Source organism: Zosterops lateralis (assembly GCF_965231275.1).
Source record: "Zosterops lateralis genome assembly, chromosome: 2".
Lineage (NCBI taxonomy): Eukaryota > Metazoa > Chordata > Aves > Passeriformes > Zosteropidae > Zosterops > Zosterops lateralis.
Window position 1 is genome coordinate 1,262,931 of NC_139763.1, and position 26,094 is coordinate 1,289,024.

A 26,094-nucleotide genomic window follows, 5' to 3' on the forward strand; every position below is an offset into this window, starting at 1 on the left:
TCCACCACTAAATAATGCTCCAGGTTTTCCCTGTGGGACTCCCAGGCTTGTTTCCAGCTCCTTCCCTGCACCTGAGGGAAATGCTCTGCTCTAACAGCAAATGGACACACTGATCTGATTGAGAAATTCCAAATGTGCTGAAATATTTGGAAATAGCTGAGAAATGGGAGTGGGCAGTGCAGATGCTGGAGATGGAAAGATCTGTTTGATCCCAATGTCCTCACCAAAAGCCTGGGATGGCCTTGAAGTGGAAGGTCCATCCCAGGAGATTTGGAATTAGTTGCATCTGAAAGAGATGCTAAGAAAATTGAACGTTGAAATGCTGTGATTTAAATAACTCAGCACTGCTGAGGCCCCTCGAGGGCTGTGCCCAGTTGTGGCTCCTGCAGGAGTGACCTTGAGGGGCTGGAGCATGTCCAGGGCAGGGAAAGGGCTGGGGAAGGGTCTGGAGCCCCAGGAGGGGCTGAGGGAGCTGGGGAAGGGTCTGGAGCCCCAGGAGGGGCTGAGGGAGCTGGGGAAGGGTCTGGAGCCCCAGGAGGGGCTGAGGGAGCTGGAGAAGGGTCTGGAGCCCCAGGAGGGGCTGAGGGAGCTGGGGAAGGGTCTGGAGCCCCAGGAGGGGCTGAGGGAGCTGGGAAGGGGCTGAGCCTGGAGAAAAGGAGGCTCAGGGGGGACCTTGTGGCTCTGCACAAGTCCCTGCCAGGAGGGGACAGCCGGGGGGGTCGGGCTCTGCTCCCAGGGAACAGGGACAGGAGGAGAGGGAACGGCCTCAGGCTGGGCCAGGGGAGGCTCAGCTTGGCCAGCAGCAGGAATTTCCCCATGGAAAGGGGGCTCAGGCCTTGGCAGGGGCTGCCCAGGGAGCTTTGGAGTGCCCATCCCTGGAGGTGTCACCTGGAGGTGGCACTCAGAGCTCTGGCCTGGGGACAAGGTGGGCACAGCTGGGATGTTCTGGGAGGGCTTTTCCAGCCTCAGGGATTCTGTGAATAATTTCCCCAAATGAAGCAATTCATTCCCTTCTCCTTAGGGATTTGGAGGAAAACTGTGACAGCACCTTTGCCTGTTCCTGGTTCCCTCTCACAGGAGAGATTCGTGTCTCCTGTGACCTTGTCACCACAGGCTGGGCCAGCTCAAGGCTCACAGGGAAATCTGGCAGTGGCACTGCTTAGGAAACCTCCCCAGATGAAAAGGAATCAGCAGCTGTGGCCATGGATGTGGATCAGTGATTTCCACAGCAGAACCCCCTTCTCAAAAAGCAGTATCCTGTTTTAGGCTCAGTGTTTATCTTGGGAGACCCAGATCTTCAGGGCTGACTTTGTAAGGAAGAGGAACATCATCTTTCCTCTGTATAAAGAGATTTGAAATGATTTTTTTTTTGCATTTCTGGAGCCCATTAATCTGCAGGGACTGTGGTGCTGGGAGGTCAAGGCACAGATTTACATTTGTCTGTTGGTTCTCCAAGTCCAGGCAGAATGGCAGAATTCATGGATTCACTCTACTGAGCACAAACCAAGTAAATTATTGTCATTTCCTCATCCTTTCCTGGCTTTACTGGATTAAAGCAAATAATTGTCCATGGAACTGGATGGGATTTAATGTCTCTCCCAACCCAACCCAGTCTGGGATTCTGTGATCAGTGGAATTCAGTTCTTTGACATCCATGAAAAACAAGCCAGACATTCCCACTTGGAAAAGATTCCAGTTCTTCTTCGGTGTTCTTAATACAAAGACAAGAAAAATCTCTGTACTTGTGCACCTCACAAAGAAAATCCCCTACCAGGAAAATCCCTTTGGGATGTTCTGCTCAGATTTGGGCTTTTTTTCCCCCCAAATATTTCATATCCCAAAGCAGAGTGTTTGTCGTGGTTCAGAGCAGCCCATTCAGACCCCAGCCAAGGGAGCCACTAAAATGGGTCATTATTCAAAATATCAGTGCTTCCTCCAAGGGCTTGGTGGTTGGAAATCACCTTCAGGCCAATGTTGTCACATCTTTGAACAAGAACTTCCCCAAAGAAAATTAATTAAACACTTGGTTCTCTTCTAATGAAGCACTGGGGCTGTTTCTTAGCCCTGTGGTTTGCTTGGTACCAAAGGAACTGCTCTGAAATCAGACATTTATTCAACAGAGATGAAACTTTTGGCTTTTGAAAGGGGCCAAAATTCATTGGCATAAAATTCATATTTCTCCAAATCTGCTTCTTATTCCAAGCAAAGTTTTAATTGCACTTTTGTAAAGGGCTGTGACATCCTGTGTCTCAAGGGAGTTTTATCAGTGTTAGTCTGATCCCAACTCTCAACCTGACCCCTCCCAGCTTCAGAGGCAGGGAGGAAACAACCTTGACTGTTTGTATCTCCTTTTCTGGATTTGTTTAATTTTGTTTTCTTTGGGTTTGGTTGTGGGTTTTTTTTTTGTTGTTGTGTGTGTGTGTGTGGTTTTTTTTTTTTTTTTTTTTTTTTTTTTTTTTTTTTTTTTTTTAATTTATCTTTTTTGTGGTTTGGTTTGGTTTGGTTTTGGGATTTTTGTTTGCTTTTTGGTTTTTTGGTTTGATTTTTTTGGGTTTTTTTTTTGTTTGTTTGTTTGTTTGTTTTTTTTTTTTTTTTTTTTTTTTTTTTTTTTTTTTTTTTTTTGTTATTTTTTTTTTTTTTTTTTGTTATTTTCAAGTCAAATCCATGATTCCCCTTTCAGGAGCACAGATCAGTTAAAGCAGATGTTGCTGGTATTCCATGGAAATATTAGTGGCACATCTGGACTTTCCCAGTGGCATTGTCTGAGCTCCATTCACGAAGCTAAAAATGCAGGAAATATTCCCCAAGTATAACTTTATATGCAAAGAAGTGAAAGAGTTACATGGGGCCTGGTGTTTCCATAAGGGAAGTTTGTTTCCATGGGGAATATACTGAATTTGCTGAGGCAGGAGGGAAAGAATTCAACTGGGGAATTCTGATTGTATGAAAAATAGTTGAAATAGATAATTTTTAGAGCCAAACGTTTTCCACTTGTTTGAAATCAACTTTGCTTTTTGGAAATGCATTTTATTTTATGCAGAAAAGTAGCAAAAACTGGAAAAAAACATTCTGTGTTCCAGTCTCAGAAGAACTTAATTTAAGCTCAGCTGAAAAAATAACAGGGTACAGAAGAAAGAAAGGAATTAAGTGTTCTGATTCAGAACAGAAAACAAAACTTGAGATGGTGGAATTGATATAAAAATCCTCCCATCTCCAGGGGGTCAGTGCAAGGGAGGTTTGCAACAGTGAAAAGACAAAACTAATGGAAGAGGAGCTCTCAGGGCCAACATTTCCCTGTGCTTTTAAATGTAAATAACAAAACCCAGCCAGAAATCAGTGGAATCTGGGCATGTCCTGTGACCTTTGCATGTCCTGGCTCAAATATTTAGGAGCAGTTTTTAATTGAAGTGTGAAGAAGTGAAGAGGCCCTGCAGGCCCTTCTTGAGCAGGATTTCTTTGACCAGAAAGGTGAAGGTGAACTTTGAATATTGAGCTGAGGGAATCACTCCAAAGTGCCCCTTGGAGGATTAGGGTGTCACTGCAGCTCTTCCCTAATTCCCTCTGGGATCTCTCTGCATTTCCCTCACACCACATGAAGCTTTTTCCCCTTTTTCCATTACCAGCCATCCCTGGAATGACACAACTCAAAGGGGTCAGGGGCCTCCAGGGTGAGATGGGGAATGGGCAGGCAGAGGTGAGGGAGACTTTGAGCTTGGCCACCAGGGAAGAGCTCACACATGGAGATAATAACTTTAAAAAGGTGTTAAACAGAATGTTTAGAGTCACTGAAAGATTTCTGGGGCTGTGCCATGTAACAATAACAGAGCAATAATTCATGCAGCGTTGCTGTGGCTGCCACAGGTCTGCAAACAGGCACAATAAATCCGGGCTGCTGTTGTGTTTTGCAGGGTGTGCAGACCTGCACCTGCTGGACATGCTGACCCCCACCGAGAGGAAGAGGCAGGGCTACATCCACGAGCTCATCGTCACCGAGGAGAATTATGTCAACGACCTGCAGCTGGTGACAGAGGTGGGGCAGCTCTGCGGGCTCGGGCCACTCCTCCTGCAGCCAAAACAGGCCCTGCAGTGAGCAGAGTGACTGGATTTCACTGCAGGGTCTGGCTGCACTGGGGGGCTCTGCAATCCTCAATTACCTGTGTTTGGACAGGTACAGGTGTGCAGAGTGACTGGATTTCACTGCAGGGTCTGTATGCATTGGGAGGCTCTGCAATCCTCAGTTACCTGTGTTTGGACAGGGACAGGTGTGCAAAGTGACTGCATGCCACTGTGGGGTCTGTCTGCACTGGGGGGCTCTGCAATCCTCAGTTACCTGTGTCTGGACAGGGACAGAGACAGGTACAGATAGAGGTACAGGGACAGATACAGGTGTGCAAAGTGACTGCATGTCACTGTGGGGTCTGCCTGCCTTGGAGGGCTCTGCAATCCCCAATTATCTGTGTTTGGACAGGGACAGGGACAGGCACAGATACAGGTACAGATACAGATAAAGATACAGGGACAGATACTGGCACAAATACAGGGACAGATTCAGGTACAGGGACAGGGATAGGTACAGGTACTGGCACAGGCACAGATATAGATACATGGACAGGGACAGGTGTGCAAAGTGACTGCACTGCACTGCAGGGTCTGCCTGCCTTCGGAGGCTCTGCAATCCTCAATTATCTGTGTTTGGACAGGAACAGGGATAGATAAAGATACAGGTACAGGTACTGATACAGGCACAAATACAGGGCCAGGGGCAGATACAGGCACAAATACAGGGACAGATATAGATACAGGGACAGGTACAGGTGTGCAAAGTGACTGCACTGCACTGCAGGGTCTGCCTGCCTTGGGGGCCTCTGCAATCCTCAATTACCTGTGTTTGTACATAGACAGGGACAGGTACAGGCATGGATATAGATACAGGTACACATACAGGGACAGATACAGGTACAGATACTGGCACAGGCACTGATACAGATACAGGGACAGGGACAGGTACAGGTGTGCAAAGTGACTGCATGTCACTGCGGGGTCTGCCTGCCTTGGGGGCTTTGCAATCCTCAATTATCTGTGTTTATACAGATACAGGGACAGGGACATGTACAGGTACTGGCACAGATACAGATATAGATAGAGGTACAGATACAGATAAAGATACAGGTACAGGGACAGATACAGGCACAAATACAGGGACAGGGACAGATACAGGGACAGGTACAGGTGTGCAAAGTGACTGCCCTGCACTGCAGGGTCTGCCTGCACTAGGGGGGTCCCCATGTAATCCTCATTTATCTGTGTTTGTACAGATACAGGGACAGGTACAGGGGGAGGGACAGGGACAGATAAAGATACAGGCACAAATACAGATACAGGGACAGGGACAGATAAAGATACAGGTACAGATACAGGTATAGGGACAGATACAGGGACAGGTACAGGTACATATATAAATACAGATATAGATACAGGTACAGCTGTGGGTGGCTGCAAACCATGGCAATCCCTTGTGCTACCATCACCAAAATGCTGATGTTTGAAGCATCGTTTTAGCAAACCACTCCTGCTCCTGACTCTCAGTGTTTATTTCTCATGCACAAGTTCTGAAGCTTAAACAAATGTTCTGAAGTGAAGCACCTTCCCTGTGCTCACAGTGGGGCTCAGTTATCACTTCCTGTGATTGGCTTTAGAGGTAGGAAAAAAAAAAGAATTTGTACAGACAACTATGGATAATTATTTTGACAGAGAATCAGAGCCCTTTTTTGAAGAAGAGTTCAAGATATGCAATCCTGAGGCTCTCAGAGAAATCAGATCTTCCATGAGAGTCCAAAGTAAAACCTATTTCCAGTTGCATTATCAAAGGAATCCTGGGATCTTTTGCAGGAGACCTCTGCTAAAATACCCAGGTTTCAAACAGATTACCCAGATCAGAATTAACATCACCACCCCTACAAATTCAGAATATTCCCTGTTAAAGCCCCTTGTTCCTGAGGGTCTCCTTAGTCCAGCCATGGCAGGGAACATGATGGATGTCTGGGACAGGGAGTGTGCTGGAAGTGTCTGTACCTACCCTGTGCACTCTAAATGGCTTCACTTCTGACTCCCCAGATCTTCCAGAAGCCACTGATGGAGTCTGAGCTGGTCACAGAAAAAGAAGTTGCCATGATTTTTGTTAATTGGAAGGAGCTGATTATGTGCAATATAAAACTACTGAAGTAAGTTGGGTTTTTCCCCCCCCCCCATACTTCACAAAAACAGAACCCTGGGCCTCTCCCGCTGCTTCTCCTTTGATCTGCATGAAAATATTTTCCAATATCACACAAATCCTTGAGTTTCTCCTTGTGGGGAAAAGCAAACTGGGGGCAGTGTTTGCTGTGAGCTGTTGAGAAGAACCCAGCAGTTCTCTGCCATTTGCTCCTGTGCTCCAGAAGGCAAATCCTGAAGAGCAGAGTTTGCCAAGGCTTCCCACAGGGCAGGGCTTTCCCTGCCTGGTTCCAAAGGATTTGTGCCCAGAGCTTCCCTCTCCAAAGGCTCGAGGTGCTGCTGCCCCAAATCCCTGTTGTGAGCCCATTGCCAGGAAAACAGAGTGAGGGCACAGTTAAACCTTCACCTGGATAAGCAAAACCATTAATGAAGTTATTTTGTTTCCCCATTAATGAAGTTATTTTTGTTACTGAACTGATAATTTTCACTGAACCTCCAGGGATTTTACAGCTTTGTAATATCTCCTTTTTTTCTTTTTCTTTTCTTTTTTTTTTTTTTTTTTGTAAAATGTGTTTGAAAATGGCCCATGAGTTGAAAAGTCGTGATGGTGACAGGACAGAAGGCAATGAAACTTTCCTTAGGAAACCAGGCTAAAAACTCAAAGGGATGGAGTTTCCCCCTCCCTCCCACATCAGTAACTCTCTTTCTAAACCAACAGAAAAGGAACTTACCCTCCTTTCCCTCACCTCTGATCTGGCACTGCATTAAAATCAATGCCCAGGAGAGGGGAAGGTGCTGGCTCAGGGTTCAGCCTGGTTTATTGTTATCCTTGCAGTAAATCTTGTGCCTGATGTATTTATCCTTCTCTGGGTTTCCATGATGAGTAAGAACCCACCCCCTTTATTCCATAACTGAGGAGTGATGGCTCTTTGTCCAACCCCGTGCCCTGCTCCTGCTCAGGGCCCTGCGTGTGAGGAAGAAGATGTCAGGGGAGAAGATGCCAGTGAAGATGATTGGGGACATCCTGACAGCCCAGCTGCCCCACATGCAGCCCTACATCAGGTTCTGCAGCTGCCAGCTAAACGGGGCTGCCCTCATCCAGCAGAAAACTGATGAAGTGCCCGAGTTCAAGGAGTTTGTCAAGGTGAGAGCCAGGAGTGCCCAGGCTGGGACTCCACAAGGAGTTCTCCTGCTGATGTTGTGATCTCAGAGCAGATTTAGCTCAGGATTGATGCTCATCAACAATTTTTGGGGGGTTTTGCAGGGCCAGGGTGGGCCTGGATGATCCCTGTGGGTCCCACTCAGGACATTCCATGATTCCATAAAGAACAACAGCCATGAAATCACTGCTGCTCTCAGCAGCTTCTGAGTGGTTTCTCTCCCCACTCCATGCTGAGCCCACAAAAAGGTCCATGTGCCTTTTTAGGGATTTAAAGCCAGTTATAAAACCCTCCAGGCCTCCTGAAATATGCCTTGCACATCTTGAGAAACAATAAAAGGGAGAATTCTCTGAATTGAGCTCCCACTGCTCAGTGTCCACAGCACAGCTGGGGCTGGAGTGTGTCCAGGGCAGGGAATGGAGCTGGGGAGGGGTCTGGAGCCCCAGGAGGGGCTGAGGGAGCTGGGGAGGGGTCTGGAGCCCCAGGAGGGGCTGAGGGAGCTGGGGAAGGGTCTGGAGCCCCAGGAGGGGCTGAGGGAGCTGGGGAAGGGTCTGGAGCCCCAGGAGGGGCTGAGGGAGCTGGGAAGGGGCTGAGCCTGGAGAAAAGGAGGCTCAGGGGGGACCTTGTGGCTCTGCACAAGTCCCTGCCAGGAGGGGCAGGGAAAGGAGGAGAAGAAATGGCCTCAAATTGCATAAGGGAGGGTCAGATCAGAAATTAGAAACATTTTTTCCCCTGGCAGAGTGGTCAGGCCTTGGGATGAGCTGCCCAGGGAGGTTTGGAGTCACTGTCTGGGGGAGTGTTCAGGAGGAGGCTGGAGGTGGCCCTTGGGGACAGGCTTTGGGCTGATGCTGGTGCTGCTGGGGTGGCACTGCCTGATCCTCAGGGGCTCTTCCCACCTTGGCCATTCCATGGAATCAAAGCCAAAGGCACCTGCACATCCACCAAATCTTCAGGAGGCCACAACTCCCAATTCATCTGCTCCCAGCCTCAGCCCCTTGAGGGCTGTCAGGAGTCTCCAGGATGGTCCCTCCCATCCAAAGCTCAGCTTCCTCCAAAGCCAAAGGGCTGAGATGAAGTTCAGCTGAGCTTTGGAGTGACAGGCTGGAGGTGGCCCTTGGGGACAGGCTTTGGGCTGGTGCTGGTGGCCCTGGGGTGGCACTGCCTGATCCTCAGGGGCTCCTCCAGCCCTGATAATTCTGGAATTCTTGTCCAGACAAAGCAGGTGAAGAAGTGTAAAAACCACAAGGGATTCCTCCTGCTGATGTTGTGATCTCAGTGTTTAACTGAGGATTGGTGCTCATTTATTCCTTTCCCTTTTCCTTTCTTGGAGGAGCTAATTTTTCAGGGTTTAAAGCACCTGACTAACCAGATTTTACCTCTCTAATGTTTCAGAGGTTAGCAATGGATCCTCGCTGTAAAGGAATGCCACTATCAAGTTTTCTACTAAAGCCTATGCAACGGGTAACCAGATACCCACTAATAATTAAAAATGTACGTTCCTCTGCACACACAGGATGGGTTTGGTGCTGCTTTGCTTACACCTTAATCACAGGGTTGGTTCCTTATTTGTGTCAGGCTTTGTCACTGCCAGGTTTCTGATGTGCTGGGGAAGGTGGGATGTCCTTTAATACTCGATTCCAGTGCAGAAAATGGGATTATTCTTTGGGTTTTGGGGAAATTATTTGATATTTCCATTTGAAACAGAGGTGAAGCTTGCACCCAAAGAGCCAGAAGGCAGTGAGTGCTGAGTGAAAATTTAAAATTCAGATAACAGGAGCAACAAGACAACCTTGTGCTCGTATTTGCCTTTCCCCTCAGTGCCATTCCCTCCCCAGGGGCTGGGAGGGGACACTGAGCCTGGATTGCTGCAGGTTCCCCCTGCACAGCTGATGGTGCTGGAGGATTTACAGCCCTTTCCTAACTTCCATCTGGTGCTTAACACTTCCCATCCCAAATAACACCCAAGGCTTTCACAGGGAATTATGGATTGGATGTTGGCATTTAAGGGATTCCTTCATTTCTGTGTTTGGCTGCAGTGTGTCCTGGTGTCCTGGTGCAAAGGCTGTGCAGGCAGAGCTGCAATCCAGCCCTTCCCAGTGTTGGTCTCCTGTTGGAATTCTCCCTGAGCCTTTTTATTTCCCTTGAAAAAGCAAAAAAGTTTTAATTAAAGAAGATAATACACAACAAAAGAATAAAAGCTGCACACATTGTAGGGACAGGTCCCACACACCTGCTACAACACCCCAAAGATGCACTGAGAATCTTCGTGCTCTTCCTTAAACATTGAATGATTTAGGTGGGTTTTTTTGGCAAACAGCCCAACAGAAAATAGCTGCATTTCTGGGGGACAGCTAAAGAGACTTATCAGTGTTTTTGTCTGGGCATTGAGCCAGTTACTGCCAGGAGAGCAAAGAAACTTCTGGTGCTTTTTCCCTTAAAAGGTGAATCTATAGAAAACACCCACCTGGCCATGGGGGGGGAGCAGTGAACAATCTCCCATTTCTCACATCTGCCAAGGAGGAAAATAAATGTGGGTTGTTTTGGGGCTGGCAGAGCAGCTGAGCTGTGCTGGCTGGAGCCTGATGCTGATGCTGGTGCTTTGTGTGTGTGCAGATCATTGAGAACACCCCCGAGAACCACCCTGACCACAGCCACCTGAAACACGCCCTGGAGAAGGCAGAGGAGCTCTGCTCGCAGGTGTGGAAAATGAGGGTCACTCTCTTGGTGGAATTTGAAAAGATATTTAATAAAATGTCTTTATTATTGGCTTAAACATCTATAACATTTAATATTGTCTTTAATAAAAAGACAAGAGGAAACAGAAATAAAGCAAAGGGATAAAAAAAAAAATTATGGCCAGGTGCTTGGCATTCAGGCAAGAGCACCCTTACTATCTTGGAAACTTAGAATACTTTTTTTAAATACTCTTAAAATACTTTTTTCTCCTGCATCAACCTGTTGCATATTCATAGATCATTATGCATTATTCAAACATCCCTTTGAGTTTAGATTTTTTGGTTTTAACCTTTGACTTGTCTTCATGCCATCCTGTAGATTAAATCAATATATTTTATTTCTCCCCCCATGGTTCCATGCTGTTGTTTTTTACCCTCCATGATAATGGAGAGTCAAGAAATTCTTCCTTTGGGGTTCTGGTTTCTGTCACTGTTATCTTCATCCAGATGGGGTAACCCACAAATGTGAGGAATCACCTAATGACCTTCACCATTCTCTGAGTTAGTTACATGAAAAAAAGCATTTTAATGTCACGCAGTCTCCATTTTAATATTATGCTATGGCCTAAGATATATACTTATCACAGTACCATTTCTAAGTTTTGTTAACAGCAAAAATAAAACCTATATTCATACAGCAAAACTATTCCAACATACATACAGCTTTCATCCCGTTATTTGTGAAAACCCAACTTTATTGTTGGAATTTTGGAAACAGATTTTCTGATTTTGGTATGTAGTAATTAATATATGTGAAGGAATATGGAGGATTTTGGGTGTTGTCTGGGTCCTTCTTCACCTTCTTCTTCCTTCTTCATGGGTTTGGGTGGTTTTAATTGGGTGAAAAAGGTCTGCATTGCAGGTCTTGGGTGGTCATTATTGGGTCAGAAATATAAATAATACCAGTGTCACCTCATTATTGGGTGATTAGAGCTTAAATAACCTTGGGAAGAGTCAGAGTCACCCCATTTTACCCCTGTTCTCTGACCTGCCAGTCAGAGCTCACAGCTCCTGAGGCTGTAAATAGATAAGAGACAATAAACATCCAAGTCCAAAATCAAATTTGCATTTATTGTGTATCAACCCTGACCCTGGCAGAGACACAGAAACAAGCCAGGACTCACATGATGATGCATTTCTGAGGTGTGTTTCTGCCCCAGGTGAACGAGGGCGTGCGGGAGAAGGAGAACTCGGACAGGCTGGAGTGGATCCAGGCCCACGTGCAGTGCGAGGGGCTCTCCGAGGTAACTGTGCCTGCCTGGCCCCTGCTGGGACATGGGGACAGCCACACACCTGCCTGTGCCACCTCTGCCCAGCCACACACCTGTCTGTGTCACCTCTGCCCAGCCACACACCTGCCTGTGCCACCTCTGCCCAGCCACACACCTGTCTGTGTCACCTGTGCCCAGCCACACACCTGCCTGTGCCACCTGTCCCCAGCCACACACCTGTGCCCAGCCACACACCTGCCTGTGCCCACAAACAGCCCTGTCCCCACACACCTGCCTGTGCCCCTTTGTCCTCAGCCACACACCTGCCTGTGCCACCTGTGCCCACACCCTCCCTGTGCCCACACACACACCTGTGCCCAGCCACCCAGCACCTGCCTGTGCCCACACACAGCCCTGTCCCCACTGCCCCCACCTGTCCCCACACCCAGCCCTGTGCGCACACCCTGCCTGTACCCACCTGTCTCCACACCCTCCCTGTGTCCACACCATGCCTGTCCCCAGCACCTGCCTGTGCCCACCTGTCCCCAGCCCTGTCCCCACTGTCCCCACCTGTCCCCACACCCTGCCTGTCCCCACACCCTGCCTGTGCCCACCTGTCCCCACACCATGTCTGTCCCCAACTGTGCCCAGCACCATCCCTGTGCCCACACCCTCCCTGTCCCCAGCACTCTCCTTGTCCCCACCACCCAGCCCTGTGCCCACACCCAGCCTTGTCCCCATTGTCCCCACCTGTCCCCAGCTGTCCCCAGCCCTGTCCCCAGCTCCCTGTCCCCCTGCCCACCATCCTGTTGCTGCTCCTGTTCTGCCCCTCGGGGTAAGCCCTGCTTGTTTCCCTGGCTCTGGACCAGTCCCGGGTTCTGTGCTGCAATTTGCAACCACAACTTCCCAGTTCTTTGTGGTGCAGTGGTTATGGGGCTGCTGTGTCCCACTCCAAAGCTGTACCTGGCCACTTTGGAGTGCTTTAAAAACCAAATATTTGTGGGGCCTGGGAAGGGGAGGGAGATCCCTGTGACCTCAAACCCAGCTTGGCTGGGTTGCATGAGGCTAAAAAATGATATAGGTCTGATGGATAACTCAGAGAGAGGATTTAATGCATCTGACCACAGGCTGCATCCAAAAACCAGGGCCATGGTTAGCCTGGCATTTTATAGGGGTTTACCTGGGCAGGTGTCCAAACTGGGTTACAGGGCAGGGGCTTGACCTTATAAGTCTAAGGGGTTTACTCTATTGGCATCTTCCTAATGTCCCACCTGCCAAGGTCCCAGGTTTATTCCCTCTGTGTAGGGAACCTGGGGTAAGTTTTGATCTGTCACAGGTAATTCCCAGGCTTCCACAAATATTTAGAACTATTTTCTGTGCTAAAGCTTTGTGTGCATTTGAAAACTCAAGAATACTGATCAAGTCTCTGGAGACTTTACAGAGAGAATCCCTGCCTCCCATGCCGTGTTGTTTTTTATGGCTACGTGATAAGTTTCTAGAAATATTGTGTTTGTATGTCCTGCAAAAGGAGGGAAGATTTTCTGATGGCCTTCCTGTTGTTGGTGGAGGTAACAGAGGCAGACAGATCACAACTTGATTTTCAAACTATGCACCATTCTGGAAGGTAAAAAAATAATGAGCACTGGTTGGTTCATGAAGTAGAAAAATTGACTGAGGAGGTCTGACTGTTCTGGGAGAAGGATGTGTGTGCCAATGTCAGCACATTCAGCTCTCTGCCAACCCCTGCCTGGAGAAAAGTGGCTGCTTTTACCTTCTGTGGATGGTGCCTGGCCCCAGAGCAGCAGATGCACAGCCTGACAGAGCCTGTGGTGCTCTGTGCCAGCAGCAGCCTCCAGCCATGGCAGGGAACAGCTCAGCCTCTCCCTGTTTTCTCTCCAAGGGGTTTCCAGCCTGGCAAAGAGCCCCTCCAGACCAGGGTGGTGAGAGCTGTGCCACCCCCTGGTGAAAATAAACCTGACAGTGGCACTTTAGGCAAGGGCAAGACTCTGCTGATCCCTGACAAGCCCTGGCTGAGCCTGGGATTGTGCCAGTCCCGGTGGTCAGCAGCTCTGACTGGAATCCTTTGGGGTGTTTTAAGGGGTGACATTCCAACACAATTCCCAGTGCAGCCCTTCAGGAAGCTCAGCCTGTGGAGAGGCTGTTTGCAGAGCTGCTGCTCATCCAGGACAGGCCCCACTGCTCCAGGTGCATGTGTGTGCCCAGAGTGGGGCAGAGATGCTTTTGGCTCCCCCCTGCCTGCCCTGTGACCCCCTTCAGGGGGACTCTGATGGAGCCTCTGTGGCTTGCACTGCTTTGCTGTGCTCAAGGCATGGCTCATCCTCCCCCGTGCCACAGATTGGAACCAGGACTCAAAACTCTATCTGGTCTCTTGCAGGGCAGCCCCGATTGTTTCACTTTATACAGTGCGTTGTTGTTCTTCTTCTACTTTTCGCAGCAACTCGTTTTTAATTCAGTTACAAACTGCTTGGGACCACGCAAGTTCCTGCACAGTGGGAAGCTCTATAAAGCCAAGAGTAACAAGGAGCTGTATGGTTTTCTCTTCAACGACTTCCTCCTCCTCACTCAGATCATAAAACCTCTTGGCTCTTCGGGCACAGACAAGGTCTTCAGCCCCAAGTCCAACCTGCAATACAAAATGTACAAAACTGTAAGTGCTGCTCTGGTACAGGGATGGGGACAGGGCTCAGGAGCTCCATTCTGGGGCTGTGGGCAAGAGCCTTCCTAGAGAAGAGGTTTGAAAGCTTTGAGGTTAGGCAGGAAGGGTGGCTGTGTGCTCTAGTGAGATAAGAAAAGATGCTTTTGGGGTTTTGCTTGAATAAAACTCTTCCATGAGGTTTGAGGGAGTGGAGGGAGAGCAGCATTCACTGCTCTCTGGGGGAGGAAACTGTGCTGTGCTTGGCTCTCTCCAGGAGTGTTTCCAGGCTATGCAGGCACCTCTGTCTTTGTCAGCTTTTAAATTTTTCAGCAGAAAGATGGGAGGCAGAAGGGGGTAAGATAACTTGGGGCATGGAGTAAAGCTGCTGTGAGCTTATGTGTGCTGGATGCCCCTGTGCAGACTCTGCAGTCCAACTCCAGCTCTGCTGATGTTTTACAGCCCATTTTCCTAAACGAGGTACTGGTAAAATTACCCACAGACCCTTCTGGAGATGAGCCCATCTTCCACATCTCCCACATTGACAGAGTCTACACACTCCGGGCCGAAAGCATTAATGAGAGGTAAGTGCCTCTGTGGCCTTTGGAAAGTCTGGTAAATGTTGGATGGGAATGGTTGTGATGGAAACTTGCAGGGCACTCTCCAAGCTGGGTGTTTTACAAGAGTGGAAAATTCCTTCTTGGGAATATGGTGATCTGAAAAGGAGGGAGAAATAATGTTTCCTGAATTCCAGCTGGACCAATGATGAAATGGCTGAGGGTGGATGTGTAGGCTGCATTTCACATTTTATGGCAATGTGAAGATTACCAAAAGATGCAATTCTATCTTCTGCTGTTACCTGGGACAGTGGAAGGTGTCCCTGCCCATGGCAGGGAGTGGGACTGGATGAGCTTTAGATCCCTCCCAACCCAAACCATGAATGTCCTGTGGAGCAGCAGCTCTTCATTTGGGGTTCCAAAATTGATCCACAACTTCCAGATTCTCTCATGTTTCCTTGACTCAGGCTCCTTTGTATGTCTCAGCAGTTCTTCTGAGCCCTTGAGGTGACTTAGTAGCCCTTGATTCTTAAGTATGAAATTATTTCCCAGAAAGGTCCATTCACCACCCGTGTACTCCCCAAGTTGTGCTTTTAAAGTCCTGAGAGTCAGAAGAATTGGGTAGGAAATCTCAGGGACCAAGGACAGTGGCCACCTCACCAGCACCAGTGTCTTGTACCTCCTGTTCCAAGAAGTCAGTTCATTTCAGGAAAACAAAGGGTTGGATGAAAGCAAACCTGTTCTTTAGACCTTTTATTTTCTCACCAAGCATCTCCTGCTCGTGGTTCTCCTGAGCTTTCTTTGTGTGCTGGGGTTTGCTGCCTTGGGGTGGTTACATTCTGCAGATGCTGTGAATTCCACCAAGATCCCTTCCAGGCAGATGGCACAGCTGGGATGGGGCCAGAGCCTTGGCTGGGAGGGAGGGACAGTTTTTAGTTCTGTGTGCTCCAGCAGGGAAAAACAGAAATGGCACTTTGCAACTGTTCTTTCTCCTTTCCTTCTGAAGGACTGCCTGGGTTCAGAAGATCAAAGCTGCTTCAGAACTTTACATAGAGACTGAAAAGAAGAAGAGGGAAAAGGCCTACTTAGGTACAGCACAGGATGTGGGGGGGTCTCATCTTTTGTAGAAAAGTCCCTGGACAGGAAAATCCTTTGGTGACATTTCTCTCTGCTCCTCTGTTCCACCACAGTTCGCTCTCAGAGAGCAACAGGCATCGGGAGGCTGATGGTGAATGTTGTTGAAGGCATTGAACTAAAACCCTGCAGGTCCCACGGTGAGTGCCTTGCCTTTCCTGGCTCCATCAGGAAGACATTCCCATTTTCCAGCCCAACTCTGCAGGGCTTCTGTCCCAGACATGATTTTGTTAACTGATGTGGGTTTAATGAAGGTAAAAGAGGCAGAGATGAATTTGGGTAGGTGAGTTGTGGTCCTGCAGTTGTCCTGCAGGAGGTTTTTGTTTCAGACTCACACAAGCCATGAAGTCCTGAAGGGAAGAGTGGAGGGTGCTCAGCACCCAGCAGAGTGGAATATTCAATGTGATGTTAATGTTAATGATGTTAGTGAAGCAGAGCCTGGGATGGGCCCACAGCCTGGTGTGGCCAAGGTCTTTCCCAGCTCAGCTCTTGTCAGAGCAGAGGGAGGCTCAGGTACACAATCACACAGCTAAAAAAAAACCCTCCCATTTCTCTGTGTCCCCATCTCCCCAGGAAAGAGCAACCCCTACTGCGAGGTGACCATGGGCTCTCAGTGCCACATCACCAAGACCATCCAGGACACCCTCAACCCCAAGTGGAATTCCAACTGCCAGTTCTTCATCAAGGACCTGGAGCAGGACGTGCTGTGCATCACGGTGTTCGAGCGGGACCAGTTCTCCCCGGATGGTGAGTACAGGGATATTTGCAAAGCTCTCTTTTGAGGAGGAGCACTCCTGCTGAGGGAAATCAGAGGGAATGGGCTGTTCTGGGAGATGATCTTTAAAGATATCCCAGATTTGACCCTCTTTGTGTATTTAGGAGTCAACTCCCCCTCGCTCCAGCCCAGTATCAGCACAAAAGGGATGCAGCTCCCTCTGGGGTTTGAGAGTTCCTTTTCTTGTGCATCTGACAACAACTAAAGTGTGGTTTGTAATTCTGCTAAGACTCCAGAAAGCTCTGGATGCTGCTTGCACATGGAAGGGTTCAGGCAGGAGGAAGAGAAATGACTTTGAGTTCCTGTTATATGCAATGACAGTAGCAAAAATGAGCCCAGGATTCCAAACCCGATAAAATCTCTATCGTGGAACAGTTTGGCTTAGAAAGGACCTTAAAGATCATTCAGTTCCAACCCCTTCCATGGGCAGGGATGCCTTCCACTATCCCACATTGCTCCAAGCCCCATCCAGAGTGGCCCTGAACACTTCCAGGAATGGGGAAGCCTCTCTCATTCTTATTTCATTAGCTGGGATAAACCTGTGGAGCATTACAGGGTGTATTTTTGGAGTCACAATCTCTCAGGCAGTGTTTGGATAGGACTGGTACTGGCTCACTGACCTCACTGCTGGGCTGGTGCCTTGCTTGGCTCTGTCATCTCCAGCAGGTTCACTCTCAGCTTTAACTGTTCAGCAGCTTTGGCCTTCTGCTAACATATCATCAAATCAATAAGTCCCAACTGTGGATTCCATAGTGGGTTTTTCCACTCATGAGCACGTTTAGTTTTAATGCTGCTGCTGTTTAACATGGTCTGGCTAAATCCCCTTTTGTGCAGCTTGGCAGCCTTTAGGCCTCTTCAAGTGCACAACTAGAGTTGGACTGAAGGCTTGTTTTCTCTTTTGCTGTGTGTGGGTGGAAGTTCAGGTCCTTCTGCAGACTCTGGTTTCCCTCCCCTGAGCACGCCGTGTTTTTTGCCTTGCAGACTTTTTGGGCAGGACAGAGATCCGTGTGGCAGACATCAAGAAGGACCAGGGTTCCAAGGGACCAGTTACAAAGTGTCTCCTTCTGCACGAAGTCCCCACGGGGGAGATCGTGGTGCGCCTGGACCTGCAGCTGTTTGATGAGCCTTAGGAGAGAGGGGCCTGGTGTGGGAATTCAGCCGGAGTTCACTGCAGGAGGTTTCTGCAGAAGCTGTCACCGAGTCCTCGCTGGTGTGGCATGAAACTACTGCTCGCCCTTCACACGTCAGAGGGTTATCAAAGCAAACAGGAGCATCTTTGTGCCTTGATAATTCTCACTGAACACATGAATCCCAATTTAGTGAGGAGATCTCCTTCAATCTCTCTGTGTGGGACTCGGCGTTGGGTTTTCCTGGGCTGGTGAAACAAGCCTGTTGTTGTTCCTTGTGCTGCAGTCGGGATGGCTGGCAAACCACGGGGGTGGCTGTGCTTGCTCCAGTTGCTCTTTCATTCCCATGGAGGAGGCAGTGTGGGTGTGTTTTGGAGGCTTTCTGAGGGTTTTTCCCCCTTCAGGAGTTCTGTGCCTATTGCTCAGCAGAGTGGTGTGTAAATGTGAGTGAATGGAAGAAGCAGTTCCGCAGCAAGAAGATCTTTGAAGATCTTCACGATGGTACTGAAAAGACTTAGAAAATAAAATAGTCTATATCTATAAACAGAGAAGATTCTATTAACATACCACTTCATGACTCGTGTTGCCCCTGAAAGTAAAAGATGTCCAGGCCTTCTGCACAGAGATGAATTGCACTCCAGAAGAGTCCAGCCCTCGGTCCCTTTGGAAGATGGTTGTCCCCAGGGCTGTAAGTGCTGGGGCAGAGAGCCGAGGGTGAGGCACAGAGCCCTGCTGGGTGTCGTGTGTAGCTCTGCTCCCAGGGGTGAGTGTCACTGCAGTGGGGAAGAAGAAGCAATCATGTCTCCAGCTCCTGCAGAGCCTGGTGTGCAGAGCAGGGAGCTGAGCCTGTGTGAGACCAGGAGCACCAGGGTTGGGGCAGCCCCGTCCTGCAGCTCCCCCAGGGCGGGTGCTGGATGTCACCTGAGAGCTCGAGGTGGTGCAGAGAACCCAAAGCCATCCAGGGGAATGAATGCCAGGGCTCTCCATCCATTTCTCTCCATGGATAACCACGTCCAGGCCCACATCCCAGTTTGGCAAAGCTCCCAGCTCTAGGCAGGCACTGCTCTCCCTTCAGTGCTCTGCCGAGTCCGGGGGACAAAACATCCCTGAGAGTCAAATTCCTCTTTGTTCTGCTTGGATTCCTTTTCGTCCATGCCCTGCCACACATCCACTGGTATTTTTGTAAGGACTTCATTCCGGATGGGAGGTGCCAGCCCGTTGTCATTCGCATGTGAACGTTCTCGTGGAGCTGTTGTTAGGTTTTGGTGTTCCTTGCATGTCCTTTTCAGTACTGGTTCCCACCTCTCCTGTGTCGGCGGTGTTCTCTAGCACTCCAAGTCTTATTGGTTTCCATTAGGAAATTAGGATATATCCATAACAGGTAGGTAGATCAGTATGGTAATAAGTGTAAACTGTGCTGGGAAGTGTCTGTGTATTATAATTTCCTAAAAGACCACTGTAATGTTTCAAGCAATGGGAAGGAAAAGAAAAAAAAAATGTATGTTGGAGGGACAACAAAGTTTACATTTCATACTTTTCAGAATCGCTTTATTATTTATTTATTGAAGATAGTGTAGAATTTTGTATCAGAAATGACAGACATACTTATGTATTTTTTGAAACAAAACAGAGATACACACTTTAGTTAGAAACTTTCAACTGACCACATTTTAGAGGGAGTGTGACTTCCTAGGCATGCATTTGTTTACCACTAACTGGCTGAAAACACGATTAAGAGAACTTTAAGTTTCTATTTTTCAATGTTGTTAAGAAAATTGTTTCAATTAAAATATGTAAATAGTACTAAACCCATGCTTTCCTAATTCCATATCAATACATTTTATTAAATATAATGTATATGAAAATACACATTGTTGTGGTAGGATAAAAGAAGTGATAAAATCTATTACTGGAGTACCATTAAATGTCATTGTCTAACCTTTTATTGCTGTCCTAATTTTCCTCAGTGCTGCCAACAGGGTGAACATTCAGTTCAGTGTTTCACAAGTAGCATCACTTTTTTAACAGTGTCATTTCACCAGCATCAATTACAGTGACAGATGAACTGGCCAACAGGACAAAAAAAAAAAAAAAACTCATGGCTGGAATGCAGGAACCTTGGGCAGGGTTTTGGAGGGAGCCCCAAGGAGCTGCACCTGCCTGAGGCTCATCTGGAAGTGGGGGACCCTTCACTCAGAGCCCCTCTCAGATTGCAACCCATGTCATGGACATCAGAGAATCCAGAATCCCAGAGTGGTTTGAGTTTGGAGGGACCTCAAAGCCCACCCAGTGCCAGCCCTGCCATGGCAGGGACACCTCCCACTGTCCCCAGTGTCCAACCTGGCCTTGGGCACTGCCAGGGAAGTGCTGTACTGATGCCTTGGGAAGGCTGAGCTGGAACAGAGACTGGACAGAGCTGGAGAATAAAGTAGAGATTTATTAAAAGGCCAAGAGCCTGGCCAGGGCTACACCCAAGGTGGACCCAAAATGGACACAAAATGGGCACAAAATGGACACAAAATGGACACAAAATGGACACCTGGTCAGGAGGTCTCACACATTTATAAGTTTTGGTCCATTTGCACCTTGGGGTTGAATTGTCCAATCCCAGCCCCAGGTGGTGCAGTCCCATCCTTCTTGTTTTCTCTCCCCAGCCCAGCCTTGGTTGTGCTTTTGGGCCTGAACACTTGTCCCAGTTGTCCTTGGTGTGCAGCAGGAAAAGGATTTGTTTTGTGTCCCTGCTGTGTGCAGAGCTGAGTGACACTGACTGTGAGCTCAGAGCTGCACCCCTGGACACCACAGAATGTGAAATACAGCAAAGAGCAAACTTTGCATCAGTACCAGCCTGTACAATTGCCCCATTTTGGGGAATTGTGACAGAAGGAGCTTGGGATGTCCCATTCCCTTCGATGCACGGCACAGTTTAACTCCTGTCAGTGCCAGCTGGGGTTACTCAAACACTGATGAGGAAAGGCTGGAGTTTGGCTCACAGATATCCAATGAATCCCCTAAAGGAGAAGCTCATCCTGTCCCTGTGCATCAAGGACAGGCTGTTCCTTGCCCTGGTGACAGTGTCACTGCCCTTGGAGCTCGGTGGCACATCAGCACTGTTGGCTTCCAGACTCAGCTGTGCTTCCTGGAGTCACAGAATCCCAAAATTCCTGAGGCTGGAAAAGCCCTCCCAGCCCAGGGAATCCCAGCCGTGCCCACCTTGTCCCCAGCCCAGAGCACTGTCACCTCCAGGTGACACCTCCAGGGATGGGCACTCCAAAGCTCCCTGGGCAGCCCCTGCAATGCCACACTCTTGGAAGTGCTGTAAAATAAAAACACCCCCAGCTGGCCTTAGCTCAGAAATGCTGAGTGCTGATGGAAAGCTGGGCTGTAATGGCAGGAGAGGCTGCTCAGAGCTGGGGAAGGGACTTGGGCACCTGGGAGAGGAGACAGAGCCCAGCTCTGAGCTGACACTGAGCCAAATAGCTGAGGAATTACAGCAGGTTGTTTTTTTTCTAGATGCACTTAATTATTCAGTATTTTCTCAACTTGAGTTTTTATGAGGGAACTTTTTCAATGCTCCTATTACATTTTTTTTACCCTTTAAAAAGAATTCAGTCACTTTTTGTTAGGTGTGAGGAGGATTTGGGGTGGGAAACGTGGATAATGGAGTTTTTTCTTACATACATTCTCAAAACTGAAATGTGACAAGTCCAGATTCTGACTCCAACAGCAGTGCCTGGTTCCAGACTGCTCTGCTTGTCACAGTGAGGTCTCAGTTCATCCAAATCCAGAAGTCAAAGCCTTTGAAACAGGGAGAGGCTGGGAATCAGGAGAAATTGCTTTGAGGGTTAATTCTGTGTGTACATTCCACACCTTCCCTTGCTTTGTTCAGCCTCTCCACTCCTGTCCCATGTGCACATTGCTGTATCCAGAGTTCAGTACATGCCTATAGATATATATGTGATTATTGTACATACAGTATACAAACACAGCTCTGTTGTCATTGTCAAATACTGAGTAAATCTCACAGAAAAAGCATTTAAAGGCACCCGGTTTTGTCTGTTCATTTAGATATTTTAAAAGAATGAGTGTCCTCAGGAAATTATTTTTCTGTATGTAGGAGGATATATTTAGGATCTCATTAAAAAAATAAAGAACTGCAGTGAGAGTCTGTTAAATGGCCCTAATTACTTGTTAGAGTTGTCAAAGGCTCTGCTGTGACTGTGGGCCAATCCCTTGGCTGCCTGTAAAGCTGCCAAAGTGTCACTGTCCCTGGATTTAGGGAGCAGTTCCATGGGAAGGGGACTGTGGTGTGACACAGGAGGAGAAGGTCCAGTGTGGGTCCCTCTTCCCCATCTCACCCTGGCTTTTTAGGGCACATTTTGCTTTTTCCCAAACAAATAATATGGATTCGTTTCCTTTTCTTTTTCACTTTTAAGAAAAATGGAGAAAAATTTTACTGTCTGTAGCATTTTTACGATCCTAAAAATTATGAAGGCATTATAAAAAGTTACCTGGCAACAGAAGAAAAAGTTACTCTTTCTTTCAAGAAAATGCAGTTAATTTGTATTGTTCATTTGCAGCACATTTAACTGTTCTTCAGTAAAATATCTGTTATGGTGAAGTGGCTCTTTTTGGTTTTTAAGGCATTTGTAATAGGTCTGCATCAGGCAGCACTGTTTCTTATAATGCAATTTTAACTTATTTCAGTTGCTGTGAATGTGTTGTTTCCTCGGTCACCTCTGGTTAAACAATTCTATTTACAGGCAAAGTGTAACTAAACAAGAGCCCTTAAACTGTGTCCCCCTGTGTGAACCTGGTGCAGTTCTGGTGCAGTGTGGGGCTGTGCAATGTCAGACACAGCTGAGACTGGGCTTGTGCAAGTGAATGATGCAAGAATAAATGCAGGGTTTCTGAAGTTCACCTGTGTGCTGTCACATTCCTGACAAGTGCTGGAGAAGAGGGAGATGGAGCCAGGAAATCTGCATGAGTTGCTCTTCCCTCAAGCTCAGATCTTTGCTCCTGCCACAGGGAACAGCACCCAGGGAGCAGCTGGGGCTGGGCCAGGAGGGATTGAGGGGGGATTGTAGGGCAAGGCTCTTCCCCCAGAGGGTTCAGGCACTGCCCAGGCTCCCCAGGGAATGGGCACAGCCCCAGAGCTCCAGCAGCCTTTGGACAGCCCTGCCAGGGATGCCCAGGGGGGATTGTTGGGGCTCTGGGCAGGGACAGGGTGGGACTGGATCATCCCTGCGGGCCCCTCCCAGCTCAGGATATTCCATCATTCCATGACTATTTATGCTGCCAGCACCTGCCTTGCACTCGAGGTGGACCAGGCACAGACAAGCACAATTGGAAAAAGCAGCATCTTTTATTGAGGTGTTGTGATCACTTACCCATAAGGGGAAGGAAGCATCCAAGAATTGTAAATGTTCAGGGATGAAGGCAACAATAGAAGCTGAAGCATCCACAAAATAATCAAACACTTTTGTTAAACACTTATGATTATTTTTATTAATATATTAATGTTTTGTTAATTTGACTTATTACTACACAACTGCTACATTAGTCCCTGACCTACAATAAAAACACATGGCAGTGAGTTTGGGAAAAGGGAAAGGGTGAAAGGGCAGAGAGAAAGGAAAAGATGAATTAAAAAGGGGCAGACAAAAAGAAAGAAAGACAAGGAAAGAGAGAGGATAAGAGATCATCACTCCTGGCTCCAGCATGGCTCCGGCTGATGGGACACCATGACTGGTTCCAGTGTTGATCCAGTTGACAGGATGACACTCCTGGTTCCAGTGTGGTTCCAGATGATGAGATGTCACTCCTGGTTCCAGCAATGATCCAGCTGTTGGAATGTCCAGGGTCATGGGCTTGGTGGGGGTACCCTTTTATGGACGGTGTTCCACTCCCTGAAATGGGTTTCTGACATCTATGGAAATCTGGCTTCTTGCACAGTCCGTTCTTTCAGATCCTTTGGTGCTCTTGGTCCCCCCTAAGGTCCATGGCCACCTCTTGGCCGAGTCCTGCACTGGCTGTGCTGGGTTGTGCCGATCCCCAGAAACCACAACCAGGACATTTGTCCTGCCCAAGTGCTGCTCTGCCTCCATCTCCAGGTCTGGCCCGGTGCTGCTGTGGGTCCTGCTCCTCCGGCTGTGCCACCAGGCTGGGACACGGGGACAGCCCTGACACCAGCCTGGGACACGGGGACAGCCTTGACACCAGGCTGGGACACTGGGAACAGCCCTGACACCAGCCTGGGACACGGGAACAGCCCTGACACCAGGCTGGGACACTGGGAACAGCCCTGACACCAGGCTGGGACACAGGGACAGCCCTGACACCAGCCTGGGACACGGGAACAGCCCTGACACCAGCCTGGGACACGGGAACAGCCCTGACACCAGGCTGGGACATGGGAACAGCCTTGACACCAGGCTGGGACACTGGGAACAGCCCCTGCACCACAGAGGGACACTGGAATGGCCCCCACAGCACCCGCAGTGCCCGCCTGGAGCGGGAGGGATGTTTCTCAGAGACCTGGCTCTGCCCTTCCATCATCTCCAGGCCGAGAGGCTCAGAGGGCTCCTCCTCCTCAGCAGCTCTGGTTGGGGTGGAAGCTGCCAGGTCGGTGCCCATGGGACTCCACAGTGCTGGAGAGGCTCTGGGCAGGGCACAAACTGACTCAGAACAGCCGAGTCCCTCCAGGGGCACCTTGTCATCCTCCAGGCCCAAATGTCTGTGCCAGATGTCCTGGATGGCAGCTTCCCCTCAGGACACCTTTGGAAAGCACATTGTCGCCAACTTTGAAACCAAGAGGTGACATGGTGTCCAACAGCTCCTGCCATTGGGCCTCCACCTTGTGCTGGTGTGGTTTCCTTTGGGATGCCCTTTGGTGTCTGGCACCTGTGTTCTCTCCCTCAGCACCATAACTGTTGGGGAAATGGCGTTCCAGCCATTCCAGCACCTTCTGATGCCTTCAACACTTCCTACAGATATGGCAGCTCAAGTGACGAGCTGGATGAGCTGGAATTGCTGTCCATGCCACCGAGCAGGGCTCTCCTTGTCAGCACTTCATTCTCATCTTCCCACTGGGAGAGCTCTTTGTCCTCATCTTTTTCCCACTGGGAGAGCTGTTTGTTGTCATCTTTTTCCCATGGGGACATCTCTTCCACATCACCGTCTTCCCCAGACTCCAGCTCTGTATCATCTTTGCTGTCCCCTGAGGAGAGCTGATTGTCATCTTCCCTTGGGGACAGCTCCTAGTCACTGCTGTCTACCCCTGGGAAGAGCTTGATGGCCTCTCCCAATTCAGACAGCTCCCAGGAACTCGTGTTGTCCTCCGGAACAATCTCGATGGCCTCTTCCACTGAGAACAGCTCCTCAACTGTTGGGCTGTGCCCTGCATTGACCACGATGGTCTCTTGCATTGGGGACAGCACCTCTTCGCATGTGCTGTCCCCTGGAATGACCTCAAGGGTCTCTTCCACTGAGGACAGCTTCCGGTCACTCGGGCTGTCCCCTGCAACCACCTCGATGTCCTCTTCCATTGAAGACAGCTCCTGGTCACTCCTGCTGTCCCCTTGGAAGAGCTCATTGTCATCACCCCGTTTATGCACTGCCACATCCCTGAGGCTGCGCTCCACAGCACGAGCCCCCGAGGGGATGGGCGGCACAGGCAGCAGCTGCCAGCTCGGGGACACACGGGCTGTGCCCTCCTGGGCCCCCCTGAGCGGGGGCAGGAACACCCTGGGCACGGGGCTGTATGGCTGCCCAGGACAGGGGCTGCAGGGCTGCGGCCCCTTCTCCCCTGCGCTGCCCAGCCCTGTGCCCCGGCTCTCAGTGTCCCTGGGGCTCAGCAGGCAGGGCAGTGCTGGCAGCCGTGGCAGCCGTGGCAGCCTGTCCCCACGGAGGGACAGGGCCTGGCTGTGGCTGCCCTGCGGCGCTGCCTGCGGCTGCCCGACCTGCACCAGTGGGAGCTTGAGGTGTTCAAGGATTTTGGGTCCCACCTTTGGCTGGCCGAGGTGCAATGGTGGGAGCTTGATGGGCATCAGTGAGGAGCAGCAGGAGGACAAGGAGAAGGAAGTGGGGGAAGGAGATGGCTCTCTTGGCAGAGGAAAGGTTTTGGCCCCTCCATGCTCTGGGCTCTCCTCCCGGCCTTATCACTCACTGTTGGTGTGCTCCTCCACAGGCTCAGCAGTTTGCTTTGCGTGAACTGGGACCTGGGATTCTCCTTCTCTATGTCCATCTCTTCATCCACATCTGCCATTTTATGCTGCAGAGCCATCCAGGGACCTGCTTCCTCCCAACGGGCAGCATTTCCCTGGACACTCTTTGACTCCCTTTGGGACAGTTCACTGGAACTGTCCTGTGACCCTTGGCAGAGCCCTGTGCCCTCATCTGCTTCCCAGTGAGAGAAACTTTGACCCCATGTGCCTCCAATGGAGACATGTCTTGGATATTATCACTCCTCGAGTTTGCCCACATGAATGAAAAATGTGGAATGGTGGGCAGAAATGGGATGAACTGGTTTCAGTT

General features: G+C 49.3%; 1 protein-coding gene across 6 annotated transcripts in view; it reads left to right on the forward strand.

Annotated features, from left to right (window-relative positions):
• Window positions 1–19,505, forward strand: part of ITSN1 (intersectin 1) — a 110,989-nt gene extending 91,484 nt beyond the window's left edge. For 3 of the 6 annotated variants that reach the window (XM_083884041.1, XM_083884044.1, XM_083884042.1), the window contains 12 exons: window positions 3,909–4,030; window positions 6,115–6,221; window positions 7,171–7,354; window positions 8,763–8,861; window positions 9,984–10,067; window positions 11,266–11,349; window positions 13,772–13,984; window positions 14,432–14,553; window positions 15,533–15,615; window positions 15,717–15,800; window positions 16,234–16,407; window positions 17,417–19,505. In XM_083884041.1, coding sequence (XP_083740167.1) covers window positions 3,909–4,030; window positions 6,115–6,221; window positions 7,171–7,354; window positions 8,763–8,861; window positions 9,984–10,067; window positions 11,266–11,349; window positions 13,772–13,984; window positions 14,432–14,553; window positions 15,533–15,615; window positions 15,717–15,800; window positions 16,234–16,407; window positions 17,417–17,565 — 1,505 coding nt within the window. In that variant the 3' untranslated portion in view covers window positions 17,566–19,505. Of the gene's footprint in view, window positions 1–3,908; window positions 4,031–6,114; window positions 6,222–7,170; window positions 7,355–8,762; window positions 8,862–9,983; window positions 10,068–11,265; window positions 11,350–12,844; window positions 13,003–13,771; window positions 13,985–14,431; window positions 14,554–15,532; window positions 15,616–15,716; window positions 15,801–16,233; window positions 16,408–17,416 lie in introns of those variants that run through there. The other 3 variants (XM_083884043.1, XM_083884046.1, XM_083884045.1) reach the window with 3 other exon arrangements.
• The last annotated feature ends 6,589 nt before the right edge of the window (window positions 19,506–26,094 follow it).